This window comes from Protobothrops mucrosquamatus, unplaced genomic scaffold (assembly GCF_001527695.2).
Source record: "Protobothrops mucrosquamatus isolate PMUCROS unplaced genomic scaffold, P.Mucros_1.0 scaffold_278, whole genome shotgun sequence".
Taxonomy (NCBI): Eukaryota; Metazoa; Chordata; class Lepidosauria; order Squamata; family Viperidae; genus Protobothrops; species Protobothrops mucrosquamatus.
In genome coordinates this window covers 809,851-823,984 of record NW_015386354.1, presented here as the reverse complement: position 1 = coordinate 823,984, position 14,134 = coordinate 809,851, and the positions used below count along the sequence as shown (strand labels likewise).

General features: G+C 40.6%; 2 protein-coding genes across 2 annotated transcripts in view; one reads left to right on the top strand and one right to left on the bottom strand.

Moving 5' to 3' along the window:
* The window catches only part of GNPTG (N-acetylglucosamine-1-phosphate transferase subunit gamma), a 24,266-nt gene extending 16,453 nt beyond the window's left edge, over nt 1-7,813 (bottom strand). Inside the window, exons 1-8 of the mRNA XM_015831741.1 lie at nt 7,732-7,813; nt 7,576-7,627; nt 7,374-7,441; nt 7,197-7,251; nt 7,027-7,110; nt 5,138-5,231; nt 4,518-4,632; nt 540-622 (exon numbers count right to left, since the gene is read on the bottom strand). Coding sequence (XP_015687227.1) covers nt 540-622; nt 4,518-4,632; nt 5,138-5,231; nt 7,027-7,110; nt 7,197-7,251; nt 7,374-7,441; nt 7,576-7,627; nt 7,732-7,801 — 621 coding nt within the window. The 5' untranslated portion in view covers nt 7,802-7,813. The remainder of the gene's footprint in view (nt 1-539; nt 623-4,517; nt 4,633-5,137; nt 5,232-7,026; nt 7,111-7,196; nt 7,252-7,373; nt 7,442-7,575; nt 7,628-7,731) is intronic.
* A 106-nt stretch (nt 7,814-7,919) lies between these two features.
* Nucleotides 7,920-14,134, top strand: part of TSR3 (TSR3 ribosome maturation factor) — a 16,142-nt gene continuing 9,927 nt past the window's right edge. The window contains exons 1-4 of the mRNA XM_015831740.2: nt 7,920-8,001; nt 8,082-8,337; nt 10,182-10,375; nt 10,793-10,960. Of these exons, the coding sequence (XP_015687226.2) occupies nt 7,920-8,001; nt 8,082-8,337; nt 10,182-10,375; nt 10,793-10,960 (700 nt within the window). The remainder of the gene's footprint in view (nt 8,002-8,081; nt 8,338-10,181; nt 10,376-10,792; nt 10,961-14,134) is intronic.

Below are 14,134 nucleotides of genomic sequence, written 5' to 3'. Positions count from 1 at the left end.
GAGAAAGAGAAAAAGAGAGGAGAGAGAGAGGGGGGGAAGAGGACTGGCAGATCAAGGGCAGAAAGAGAGAGGGAGAGGGAGAGAGGGGGGAGAGAGAGACAGAGAGAGACCCTTTTGACATCTAAAATGAAGATAACACTGCATATATCCTTTTTTATCTTTATGATATGTGTGTGTGTGTAAGTAAAAAAGATAGTGGTAAAAAGGATATATGCAGTGTTATATTCATTTTAGATGTCAAAAGGGTTTTGCGGCTCCCAGTGTTTTGTTTTCGGTGGGAAACGCGTCCAAGTGGCTCTTTGAGTGTTTTGGGTTGCCTCCCCCTGATCTAGACTCATCCTTTTCTTCCTGTTTTCTTGTATGGACCAGGAGGGAGAAGAGCTTTCGCCAGAGCTCTCTCTTTTACCCATCTTCGTTCTAAAGTTCATTTAATATATAAATCACAGCTCTCCTTTTATAATACTATTTGTCCCCCACACAGGCAACTCAGTGAACCCGATGAAGCTGTTCTTTACTACTATAACATAAAACACACAAACCTGTTTTGTGATTAATTCATCATAAAGCAACTGCTCAACTTCATCCCACTTTCTCTGAAGAGCTTCAGGCAAGGTTGGGTACACTGTAGGGAAGAAATAATCTTACTTAGAGTTCTCTTTGTTAAATTCACAGAGGCAGAGGTTTACAACACAAGCACTTTTACTATTAGTTTGCTGCCATTAACTGGTGCTATCAGCCACATCCCTGCTGGCAGAGGGAACATGAATGAATGAAAACAAACGTCTTTGGGAGAAGAGGAATCTTATGCTCACTCAAGTAGACAAGAGTTATAACAATTCTTCCCACATGTTAATATATTCATTTGGCATGACACAATTATGGTATCCCTGGTCACATAAGGTATAAAACAAAACAGACTGTCTGAAAGCTTTACTTTTAACAGAATAACAGAGTTTGGCATGACAAGTACAGAAATGAAAAGTGTAGATCAGTTTCTCTGATATAGTGATATGCCAGTCATTTTGATAGCGGACCTCTAATAGTTTAATCTTTCCAGGACATTTTAGCAGCAGTGAACGCTCTTAATTCTTTGGTTTATAATTTTACCAATCTCCCAAAACTTCAGACCCCACCTCAAAAAACCATGGGGATATGACCACCATGAGTACAAATGTGTTCCCTTTCCCTCACAAACATTCCAACAATCAGGGGATGTTTTTTGTTCATGGATGCTCATTTACCAGAGTCAGTCTTGTCTAGTGGCTAAAGCACCAGGCCAGAGGCAGTGAGCTGCAGTCCGACCTTAGGGGTGAAAGCTGGCTGGGTGACCTTGGGCTAGTCACACTTTCTCAGCCCAACTAACCTCACAGGGTTGTTGTTGCGTGAAAAATAGGAGGAGGAAAGATTAGTAGGTAAGTTCACCACCTTGAGTTATTTATAAAAAATAATAAAGGTGGGTTTAAACAAATAAAAAAGGGGATCAGGCTAAAAACTATTCCTAGTCCTAGCTTGGGCACAAAATCAGCAGGACTGTGAGCTAATCACTTTCTCTCTGAAAGACTTAATAACATTGTATGTTTGCTTGAGCTTTTATTTCTACATTAAAAAGAAGAGATCTAAATTATAAATGAAGTAGCCAAGTATATTTTGAAGAAATTAATCAATTATCAACTTTAAATTAATAACTCTAAATCCTTTAATCTGTATAATTTCTGATTAGTCTTTGCTTTATAAAATATATTAGTCGATGTAGGGAATTTAAGATGGCTAAAAATAGAAACAAGAATAGAACAAGGAGGAGCTAAGGCTTTTAGTATTTTATCCAAACTTTAATATTAACACTCCAACAATGACTCTCATTGTCTTTAAAACTTTTAACAGTGTCTGATAGAAACAAGGAATGTTTAATATCCTAGTGGTATTCTTCTGGGGCCTTCATTTTAACCAACATTTTAGTTCCCACCTCTGCTAATAATGATATATTTCATAAGTGACAAGCCTTATAATAAAAAGATAAATTTAAAATTAAAACTAAGTCTGAGATGTTTTTAAATACAATTTTACAAAGCCTTGATTTTTTTTACACAAAGTATATTAGCAATTTTCCCATTGTCTAAGACCTAACAAAGTTAAATGAATTAGCAAAACTTCAAATAAAAACTGAGAGCATAATATAATGTTAGTGGCTGTGATTCTTCCAAGCCATACTTTGATAGAATATTGTGTCATTTCCTAATTTTCATTTTAATATATTTTATTTTATTACTAGGTAACCTTGGGCCAGTCACTCACTCTCAGCCTTAGGAAGAAGGCAATGGCAAGGTACTTCTGTAATCTTGCCAAGAAAACTACAGAGACTTCTCCATAGTGACTTGAAAGCACACACACACACAAAAAGAGTTTCAATGGTGAGTACAAATAACAAGGGAGGAAGTGGGCATTCCTGCATTATACCTCAAGTAATAGCAGCTGATTCAGAATTTCAGAGATTTGGATTGTGCAAAGGTTTTACCATATATTTGTGGGGTCCTTAGTGCTCTCTGAGCTTGGTTGTTTTTTTGCAGACATTTCATTACTAAACTAGGTAACATCTTCAGTGCAATCAATGCAAACAACCAAGCTCAGAGAGAACTAAACACCGCACAGTTCAATCCTACTCCAATATTCTCTTCTATTGGAACCATATATTTGTTCAGATCTTCAAAATATCTAAGATAAGAATTCTGAAGGGAATTTTAGTGCATCCACAATGTAGCAAATTGGATCAGTAATATACCTTTAATAAATCCTCCTGGTCAAACTATTAAAATATTTAGTCTTGCCAAACAAGCTATAAATTTTTTTAAATCTTGATTAAGCAAAGCTATAGGATAAGATTCTGTCAGGTTTTTTTTATTTCGTTTAAGAAACAAGCTGGCTCAGGAATTCTGGGAATTGAAGTCCACGAGTCATAAAAGAGCCAAGGTTGCCTACCCCTGGTCTAGAGTATGTCAATGATTCTAGAATTGATTCCCCCTTAAGAAAATTATAGTGATACCTTGATACTCAACTGCTTTGAAACTCATCAAATTTGGTACTCAACGCATTTTGACGTGAACATTCTGTCCTGATACTCATTATTTGTTTGATACTCAATGCACAAGCTAGAACTTTTCAGTGATGGCTACCTTGTGACTCACATTATTCCTTATGGGAAAGAATTGTTTGGTCCTCATTGCTTTTGGTACTCATCATGCCTCCTAGAATCAATTAATGATGAGTACCGAGGTACCATTGTAAACAGAATTTTATTTATTACATTTCTGTGCTGCCCATATTGCTGATACAGCGACTCTGCACAGCTTACAATGTAATAAAAAGTAAAAAAGTACTAAAAATAATTAAAATTACAAAAATTGAATAGAAAAGCTAAAAACCAAGGACCCCTCATTAAACACTGAACTATAAATATTCTCCTTTATTGGAATCAATTCTGAGCTTGCTATTATATAATTATTAAATTGTTTTCATTATTGTCACTAAAAACTTCTTTATTGTTTGGCATGGGTAATCATTATTGCCACTACTACCTTTATTAGTAAGCAGTAAATTATATATAAAGTATCTATTGGTCACCATCACCATCAGGGTTATTAGCACTTCACTGTCCAGGCATCTTTATTATGAGCACTCAGAAGAATCATTAATGCTCAACTAGTCTAGATTCTGGAAGAAATTCTCACCAATAAATAGCAAAATTGATTTGACTCAATTTAATTCTGCAGCTTAAACCTGTCCATGAAAAGAAAGAAAAAAACCCAAGTAAGAGCAACTCATTTTAGTGGGCAAAAGAAAGCCTCCCACTGGAAGCTCTAGAAGAGACCCAGAGGAGGAAGAGAACACTCTTGTGACCGTCCAAGCTTCCTGTGCTTTCAGCCCAGCAATACAGGGCAGCAGCCAGTTAGGGAATGTCACTGTTGACCTAAAGGGTCAAGGGACACCTAATCATGTCAAGGGACTGCTACTGCCAGATCCTTTAGAGGCCACATTAAAGCAGATTATAATCAATCTGGGGCCATTTTTGTTTTAGTTTTATTTTTCTAAGTGTATGCTTAGAAATAGTCTTTTATTTAGGAAATCCAGATAAAAGCATTCCTCACAAGGCCTGGTTTTCAGACCCTTGAAATGGGCTTTGATCAAGATAAATCAGCATCTTACAACAATTCTCACCCCTTCCTGGTGAAAAGGGGCAACTTTGAGTGCCAACAAAGTCTATAGATTTGCAAGTGTTACTGGGTTAGTTGCCATCAGTTTAGCAGGGCCAGCAGACTTGTTTGTTAGAAAACTGTAAATCAAAAAGCAAGGCTAATTTACATAAACCCTTAGTTCTTGGGACCACGACATAGTAAGAAACGTTTGGGAACAAAAAATAGTTTGATATAATGGACTTATTGAACATATACAATGTCAAAATTGGAATATAAATTGCATCATTTCAGTTTTCTGCTTTTAATCCAAAGAAGGAATTATTTTCTTACCTAAAAGAGAATGTGGGTGACAAACAAGTGGGGTTTCAAATGTAAGAGAATAAACGCAAGTGCTTGGTTCAGATACTTGAGCCAATCTATTGTTTTTTCCACATACAAGAAGTACCTGTAAAGTAGAGATTTGAGAACTTATAAACAGAATTCATAAACTTAATTAATTTCCCTAAATCACAGACCAGTAAACAGAAACCCAATTAATACAATCTGCTCAATGAATTTACAATATCTGACAGATAAAGAGAAACATTATATGTATTGTATCTAAGCTGTTGCAAACTATTGAGTGATAATATATTTACATTTTACATAAATAAAGTATATCTAAATAAATTATCAAAAATAATGATTATTGAAAGAGGAAGTGAAGTATTGAATTAGGAGCAAGCAGACTCAGAATCTAAGCCACTCTCAGCTGCAGAAGCTCATTGGGCAACTCTGGGCCAGTCCTCCATTTTCAGCTCACCCTCCCTCACAGGATTATTACTGCAGGAAAAAACAGCAGGTGATGACTCTAATATGCTGTTTAAACTCCTTATAAAAGGCAGGATACAAATCAAATAAATAATCTAGAATGGAAAGTTATATGTTGGCTTATTTGTCAAATTCTTTACCTTTGTTTCTCTATTTTTTGTTTCACAAGAATCTCCTTCTCTCATCCACATACCAACAAAAGTGTTGTTTTCAATTTCCCATTCATGCCATATTCTAGGAAATAAAAATAATATACTTCAGATATTTCAAAGAAGGCCACTGCATTTGCAATTTGATTTCAAGCTCGATTAAGGAACAGTCTGCTTAGGTCACCCTGATATCAGGGGATGAATCAGGATTAAGCCCTTGCTTATTCTTCTGGATCTCTTGGCAGCTTTTGATACTAAAACAATGGTATTATTTTAGCAGTGTTAAGGTTTACTTCCACTCAGAGGTTTATTTTAGAAAGGAATACTACTAAGAGCTAGTCTTTATATCTGCAAAATTAAAGAGTCTTGCAGTGTTTTATCTTATACTTGTACAAGAAACCGTAGCGTTAATCAGAAGCAAAGTGCACCAATATGCAGTTAACATTTAATGCTACTCAGTTTCATTTATATGAAGTCATACTGTAGAAATATTGAATTTAGGGATGTAAATCGTAATGGGCCATATTGACCTGTAATTTAGATTTGCTTGATTAACCTCCCCTTAGTTCAAGGAGTACAACATATCTTCTCATTGTTATCAAAATTAGCAATACACTTCACTGTGCAAAGTCCTTAAAATGGATACTGTGTTTCCCTGAAAATAAGACCCACCCCAAAAATAAGCCACAGCCTGATTTTTTGGGGTGGGCCTACCGCAAAAATAAGCCCAGGGGGGTGAGCATGCAGGGGCTGACAGTGTCCGGCAGCAGCCACAGCCCGCCGGCCCCTTGGTGCAGCGTAGGTAAGTCCAAGCACAGAGGCGGGGGGGGGGGGAAGGCAGCCGATCTGGGCACGACGCACACTCTTCTCCCAAAGGGAGACTGGAAATTTCATCTGCTTGTGAATGGGTCACTTATAAACCGAGCGATTTGCTCCGTCTCCAAGCTCTCCATGTGCAAGCAGATGAAGCTTCCACTCTCCGTCATTTCTCCATCCAGGTGAAAAGTGCTTGCGTGCCTATGGGGCGCTTGGGGCAGCTCCCCCACCTACCTCACCTCATGGTGGCGGTAGGGGCCACATAGCCTCCTGCCACGAGCGGCTGTAGAAGTGCGCTGGTGGCCATGCGGGCTCCTACTGGACTGGGCTGTTGGTGCCAACGCGAGGCAGGTGTCAGGGAAAAAATAAGACATCCCCTGAAAATAAGACCTACTGCCCCTTTTGGAGGCAAAAAAAATATACTGGGTCTTATTTTCGGGGAACAATTTTGACATAGATGGCCTCTTTGACCCCTTTCAAACCAGCAGTCCTCTTTCTGTCCAAAATGTGGACTCCTTGATTAGTTTCCATCCATTGCTCCTTGTCCTAACTTCAGGTGCTTTGGAGAATAGGTTGAAACCCCCACCCCCTTCCAAAAATGACAGACCTTTACTCTGAAGTGATACAACTTAATTCAGATATGCTTTAATTATATCAAATGGGCTCTGGATGCCTAAATGAGCAGTGAGTACATATTTGGTAATTTACAAGGTAACACATCAACTGGTAGCTTTAATTTCTCCTCTTTAGGTACCTGTACCTATATTAATTCTTAAGCGAAAAAAGATAACTGTTAGCTATTGACCAATCTCGTACATTCCCCTGAAACTATCACCACCTCTCAGCCTCTTTATAACATTAAGTATTCTTTTACAGGTAACAAACACACATGAAACTGTAGAACATGCTCAGAAAACGTAGAAATTAAGGTGTTATTCAGCATCATTTCCATACATATATCTATCTTGTCATTTAGCGTATCATATCATCATGAAAGTGGGAATTTTTAACCTTGGAGCACCACCCTAAAGGGACACCAGCAAAGAGAAAGGCCATTCTCTTACCCGAGAATTCCGTTGTAGGCATTCCATCGGAAAGTTTGCTCGTGTTGGGTGACATTATAAAATGGGCAGAACTCGTATTTATACCTAAAATTTCAAAACAAGACAGAGATTTATTTCCAGTTTTTAGAAGGCAGCAATTTTTAAAATGCGTGTCTAATTAAACGACTTACGTAGATTCCACGTAACCAAAGCATTTGCCCGCCAGCTTAAAAAGATGTTCAGGCCCTGGAAAAGGAAGGGTGGCAGAACCGGTCAGGGACTTGGCAAAACGGCGGGCTCTTCCTCTGAAATGACACTTCGGGGCTGGGAGAGGCTGCAGCCCCGGCCGCTCGCGCTGCCCGGCTCACCTGAGATCGGGGAGGGGCCGGCTTTGGGCTGAAGCCGGTTGGAGGGAGGCAGGAAGGGGTTGTTCAGCCTTCTCGGAGAAGGGAGGGGAGAAGGAGGGGAGACAGAAAGACAGGCCTTCAGAGCCAGGACCAAGCGCCGCCGCCGCCCTGCCCGAGCCCGCCAGGCCGAGAGCGGCTCTGCCCGCCGCCGCCGCCGCCTCACCCGAAGCTGTTGGGCTCCTCCACCACCTTCATCTTCCCGGCAGCCGCGACTCCTGGAGGGCGAGAGAGAGAGAGAGGGAGAGAGGGAGGGGGGCGTGCAGCCACGGCGGAGGCCCCGGGAGGGGCTCGGGGGAGGACGCGCATCGCATCACCTCACCTCCCGCCAGCAGAAGCAGCAGCGGGAGCCACCGCCGCCGCCCCTTCCTCACAGGGGCCCGAGCCGCCATCTTCCCGCCTCCGGAAGCAGCGCCGCGATCTCTTCCGGAGCCGCTCCCTGCGACTGGCGGCGGTGGGCGGGGCCCGTTGGCTCGACCCGGAAGCGGAAGAGTCGGAGAGTCCTCAGAGATGGGCCGCGGGCGGCGGCGGCGGCGGCCGAGGGGGCCGGGCGGGGAGCGAAGCCTGGAGACCTTCGCGGAGGCGCTGGGCGGTGAGGGCGCGGGGGGGGGGAAGCGGTGGGGGGCCGGGCGGGCTTCTTCCGCCCGCTGACGCGCCTCCTTTTTTCCGCAGGGCCCTTGCAGGAGCAGCAGGAGGAGGAGCAGGAGGAGCAGGAGGAGGGCGGCGGCGTCGAGGCGGGGGCGGCGGCCGAGAGCCCGCGCCGCTGGTGCCCGCTGGCCATGTGGGACCTGGGCCAATGCGACCGGCGGCGCTGCACCGGGCGGCGGCTGGCGCGGAAGGGGCTGGTGCGGAGGCTGCGGCTGGGGCAGCGCTTCGGGGGCCTCGTGCTCAGCCCCGCCGCCGCGCGCTTCCTCTCGCCCGCTGACAGGTGGGAAGGGGGCCCGCGCGGCGCCAGCCTTCAGCCTCCCCCGCAGGGAGGAGCGGCTTTTAATCCGATTCGTTTGCCTGGGTCGGAAACGGCCGCTGGGCCGTCTCGCTCCTGCTCCCTCCCGGCCCTGCAGGCAGCCGGGCCTCCGCGTTGAGGTCCCGAAAGGGGTTTTTTCATGGTGGACATGTGTTTATCCCAAGCATACTTAAACTCAGTTATCGATGATTGATGCTCTACATCTGCTGGAAGTTGGTCCCAAGTTTCCACTCTTCTTTCTGTGAAGCAATGCTTCCTAACATTACTTTTGAACACCCCCCCTACAAGTCAGTTTGAGGTTATGCCCCCGTGTTCTTGATTTTTGCTTAATGTTGAAAATACTGGAACATGCTAGAACGTTATTCACCCCTTCCATATATTTCCAGGTATCCATCATGTCCCTTCTGTCCTCCAGACTGTACATACTCAGTTCCTCCAATCTCCTGATGCGTCTTGTCCCTTGGAGCTTGCACTGCTTTTGTTGCCCATCTGCTTTTTCCTGCTGATGATCCTTCTAGTGATGCATCCCAGAATTTTGTTTGCCTTCACAGATGCATGGCTACACCCATTACCAATTTTGCACTCATGTCTATGAGCACACCTAAACCTTTTTCTTCAGTATTATACTCTGCCGGAGGATACTTTTTCCCTAAGGGCATGATCTTACACTTAGAAGCATTCAGTTGCAGTTTCCACATTTTGACCAATTTTCCAGCAATGCCAAATGGTTTTCCATGTTACACATATTCCCAGAAATGTCAACTTTATTAAACACCTTTGTGTCATCAGCAAAAACACAAATGTTAGCTAGCAGTGGTTCTGTTATATCACTTACAAACACACTGAACAAAACAGAACCTAGGACTGAGCCTTGTGATATACCACTTGTGACTGGTCTCTGTTCAGACAGTGCCCCAATAACAATCACATCCCTCAGGATCTATCCCTGAGCTAACTTCCTATCTACTGAAACCCCTCCCAATGGTTACGTCCTGGGCTGTACAACTTATTTATGACCTCATTATATGGAACTGTATCAGATGCTTTGCTAAAATCCAGATAAGCTATATCCACAGCACCTTTATCCAAAACATTTATGATATAGTTAAAAAAATCAGATTAGTTTGACATGATCTGCTCTCAGATCATGCTGCTTTGAGTCCATCAAGTTGTGCGCTTTTAAATATTCATCCTTTTTTTTCAGGAGTGATTCCATTAACTTCATTACTCTAGATGTTAAGCTCACTGGCCTATAGTTTCCAGCTTTTCCCTAGCCCCTTCTTGTGCATGGGTATAATATTAATGTTCACCGTTCCTGGTGGGCTTCAGCTGTTAGAAGAGACTGGTTAAACAGATGGGTTAATGGTCCCAACGAGTAAACCTGGAAGTTCCCTCAGAAATCTGGGATGAATCCTATTATATTTGGCTTTATCAAGCTTTAAGGGGACAGGCTCCCTTGCCACCTCTGCCTCTAAAAACTCTGGAAAAGAACCTGTACTGCTAGGAATGGTATGAGCCTCCAATCTGTTTTTTGTGACTGCTGCATCTATTGCCATCTTACTGCTACATGTTCCTGAAAACTTTCTGAATTGCTTTTGTATATATACTGTATGTAGGTACAGAATCCAAACATTTGTGTTACTGATTTAAAAATACTTAAATTTTTGTATTGCTGCTTTCATGGAGTAACAACTATAGTGGTAGCTTTTCAACCCTTTTCCCCTTTTGTAGCCTGCAAAATTAATCTGATTTCCTGACAAGGCAGCAAACAGAAATGTCCCATATTAAAAGTGCAGGTGTATTTTCAGGGAAGTTGTGACCCAGAACGGAATTGCAGTGATTGACTGCTCTTGGGCAAAGCTGGACAAAACACCATTCAGCAAGATGAAGGGAAGTCATCTCCGGCTGCTACCCTACTTGATAGCTGCAAATCCAGTGAATTATGGACGGCCATGCAAACTTACTTGTGTGGAAGCTTTTGCTGCTACCCTCTGCATTGTAGGTGAGCTGCAATAAAAATATTGTTTGGATTCCTTATCTTACAGATTAGAAAAAGATTTATATATAAAAATATATACATACATTGCCTGTAGATGTTTGTCATGTTAGGGTGAAAAAAAGTTGCTCTGCTGAACATATTTTTTTTTATTTATTGCATTGACTTATTACTGATCCGGTCCACGATTCTGGGTAGTTTACAGATATAAAGTAGAAAGAAATATAATAAAATGCCATGATACATAGACTACCAAAGCACAATTCTTTATCCATGCATAAGATAAAATCTCAAATTCAAAAGCTTCATACTGTATATAAGATTCTTTTGGTAGCCTTGACTGAAAAGTATATTTCACCAATAAGATATGGAAATTACCTTTGAAATGTTTGATTGTTGCTGAAGTTATTTTCCTTATTTTAGGACACTCTGATCTAGCCACAATTCTTTTGCAAAAATTTAAATGGGGAAAAGTGTTTCTTGATCTGAACAAAGATCTCCTGGAGAAATATGCAGCATGTAGCTGTGAAGAGGAAGTGTTAAGGGTTGAGAATGAATTTCTGAACCAAGCCCAAGAAAAAGATGAAACAGGTAGGACATCCCAAGTTTTTTTTGCTGCTTTGAGAAAAAAGTAATTGAATTGGCAAATTAGTGACACTATTACCCAAATTTCAAAGTATTTGGATCAAGATAAAGGAAGGAAGAAATCACTTAATCATACACAGGGGATAAATGGTCCACATTATTTGGACATAATTTGCGCCTCGAATAAGACCTTTGTATTGATATATTCAATGATTTATTTTTTATTTTAATTTAATTATTTATTCTGGTTAACATTCCCAGAAATTTTGATGTAACGAGAAAAAGTGAGGAATCTTTTATCCATAATCCATAAGAGGCAGTCATAATGATGAACAAACGATGGGGATTTCTCAGTGGTATCAAGCAGCCATTATAAATGTCATTAATGCTGTATAACTACTTCCAAATACATGAAGGAGCCCTCCCCCCAAACCCCTTAAATGCCCTCACAAAATTTGATAAAATTATCCTACTAAAGGGATAGGGTTGATATTAAAGATCTAAGATATGTTAAACTTACAATCACAGGACTATATAACAAATTATATTGTTATATTTATCTCCCTAATGAAATCACTGATTACTGCAAAATATCATAAAAGTATACATTTCCAAATACCAACCCTTAATACTTGGAATAGTACTTTACCAATTTCTCAATTTAATTCTTGTAGCCCCCCGTTACCCCTCCCCCCCATGCCAATACATTTGTAATTCCTCGTAGATCTCTAGAGCATCTTTGGAGAAGTGTCCTGGGCCCTTCAGGGAAGGAAAAGTCATTTACATGGCAGTGGATTCCACCAGTTGGCAACCCATATGGTCAGGAGGTCCATTGTCAGTATTCCTGACAATTCCAAAAATTTCCCAATAACCCATTAAAAGTTTTTCCAAAGAATCCTCGGGAACGTAAGACTGTAAACACAATCCCTCAGTATCTGCAGGTATGGCCAGAACAGAATTATACACCAAAACTGAATTGAACTGATTATATTCAATTGAGTTGCTTCTGATCCCTAGCAACTTCATAGATTTTGTCTATGATGGTTTATCCCTAACCTGTTCTTTCAAGTCTCCCAACGGCACATTCATCACCACTGTGTTTGAGTCCATCTCTCTTGCTGCTCTTTTCTTCCATCTGGAAACAGCATGATTAGAGACTTTTTTAATGTGTCCAAAATAGGATAATTTGAACCTGGTCATTTATGCCTCGAGTAAGAACTCTGTGTTGATATAATCAATGATTTATTTTGCTATCCACAGTATTCTCAGGAGTTTTCTCCAACACCAAAGTTCAAAGGCTCCAATGTTTTTCCCATCCTGTTTCTTTAAAGTCCATCTTGGTCTATCCCACTCGCTCCAGCAGATGATACCTACTACATCCCATCTGCCAAACAATTTCAGCTGTCAGGATGCAGGAGAAGAGCCTATTTCTGCTCTGGCCCCCACCCTTTGGAACATTCTCTCCCCTGATGTGACATCCCCCCCCCACTTTCCGAAGAGCCTTAAAAGCTGGCTCTGCTGCTGGTCTGTTGCTGGCCCTATCACAGCAGGTCTCCTGTCAGCTCCGGCAGCCTTCCGACCGGAGCACTAATGTAGCTTCATGTTCTAGTCCTAGAGGTTCTTGTAAAAGTACGGAAGATCTTCTAAACACTCTTGGATATTGACACTGCACAGGATTCCATTATACTCCTTCCATCTTTATCTTTTTGGAGTAAGTTACTCACTGTCCATTGTCATCTTTTAGCACACCAGTCTGAGGTTGGAGCCTCCTGCTGAGATCTTTTGAAAGATTTTCCTTGTTTTCCATGTCCGTCTCCATCTTCAGTGTCTTTATAAATGTTGCGTCTTGTGTCTTCTAACAGCTCCCTGAAGCTCCTGAGTCCCTTTCAGAGATTTTTTTTTAACAAATTTTATTGGTTTTTTAGTTCTTAATACAAAGTGCTCAAGACACACCATGGTGTTGGGGCAATCAAAAATTCAAAAACAAAACATGTGAGTAGCTCAATCAATACATCAAATATTCCCTCTCTATTTCCCTTAAATAGCTTATATATTTAAAGTAATCTATCTCTAATTTAAATTTCTATTAATCCTAAACCTGTTTTAAAGCTTTATACAATTACAAAACCATAATCAAATTTAACTATAAATACACATATTATCAGTTAAAGTATCCCTTCCAAGTTTATCCTAGTTCTTTGACTTCATCATAAATCTTATTTATTCCTTCTTCCACTAATATCCATATTATCAAACAAAGCACACCATCTCACTAGAATCACATTCAATTATTCCATTATATAATAATTTTCATGTAAATAAACCTATTAATCCAAACTATACATTCTCACTTTATTTAATATATACATTCTAATAATCACCCATTTTTCTTATTTCTACACAAGAACTTAATCCTTAAATCAATCCATAGTTCTAAAATGCCTTAAATCCAATATATATAAATTTAGATTTCTCCTTTCAGTCTTATTCTAGGCTTTTTTTTTCTGCCAAGCAGGTTTCCACAGTAACGCTTCTCTTTCATCAGATAAGTCTCTCTTTGTTGCTTGTGAAGCCACTTGCAGCAGTAATAGGCTTCTTGTCCTCTGCGTTGGGCCTCCATTTCTCTTGTTCTTAAAGCCTCGCCGTTTTAAAGGTTCAAATCTCAATCTTTGCTTTTTCCCTTTCAGAGATTTTTGTTGTCTTTCCTGCCTTTGGCTTCTGTTCCCTTTTTGCCAATTTCCACAGTTTGTTTTAACATCCAGTTTGCTTTCTTCTTTTTCTTCATTTTTGGCAGTCTGTTTTCACATTCATCCTTAACAAGTTATCTAAGTTCATTCCATATTTTTTTCTGCTTCTCTATCAAAGCTCAGGTTTTCAAAGCAATTCCTGATGTTTTCTTTGAGGATGTGGGTGTTCAAGATTATATTGGGGAAACTGACTGGATTTCTTCTCCTTTAGCTTATTAATTTATTATTATTTATTTTATTAATTTAATTTATACCCCGCCCTTCTCCTCATGGGACTCAGGGCGGCTAACAGCCTCATAAAAACTACAATACAAATACAATAATTAAAAGCCGAATTAAAAGAAATATTTAAACAGGCCGATCATTAAAATTGTCCTTAAAAATCCCCTAAAAAACCCCGCTAAAATTCCCTAGGCCAGACCCGCTTGTTGGA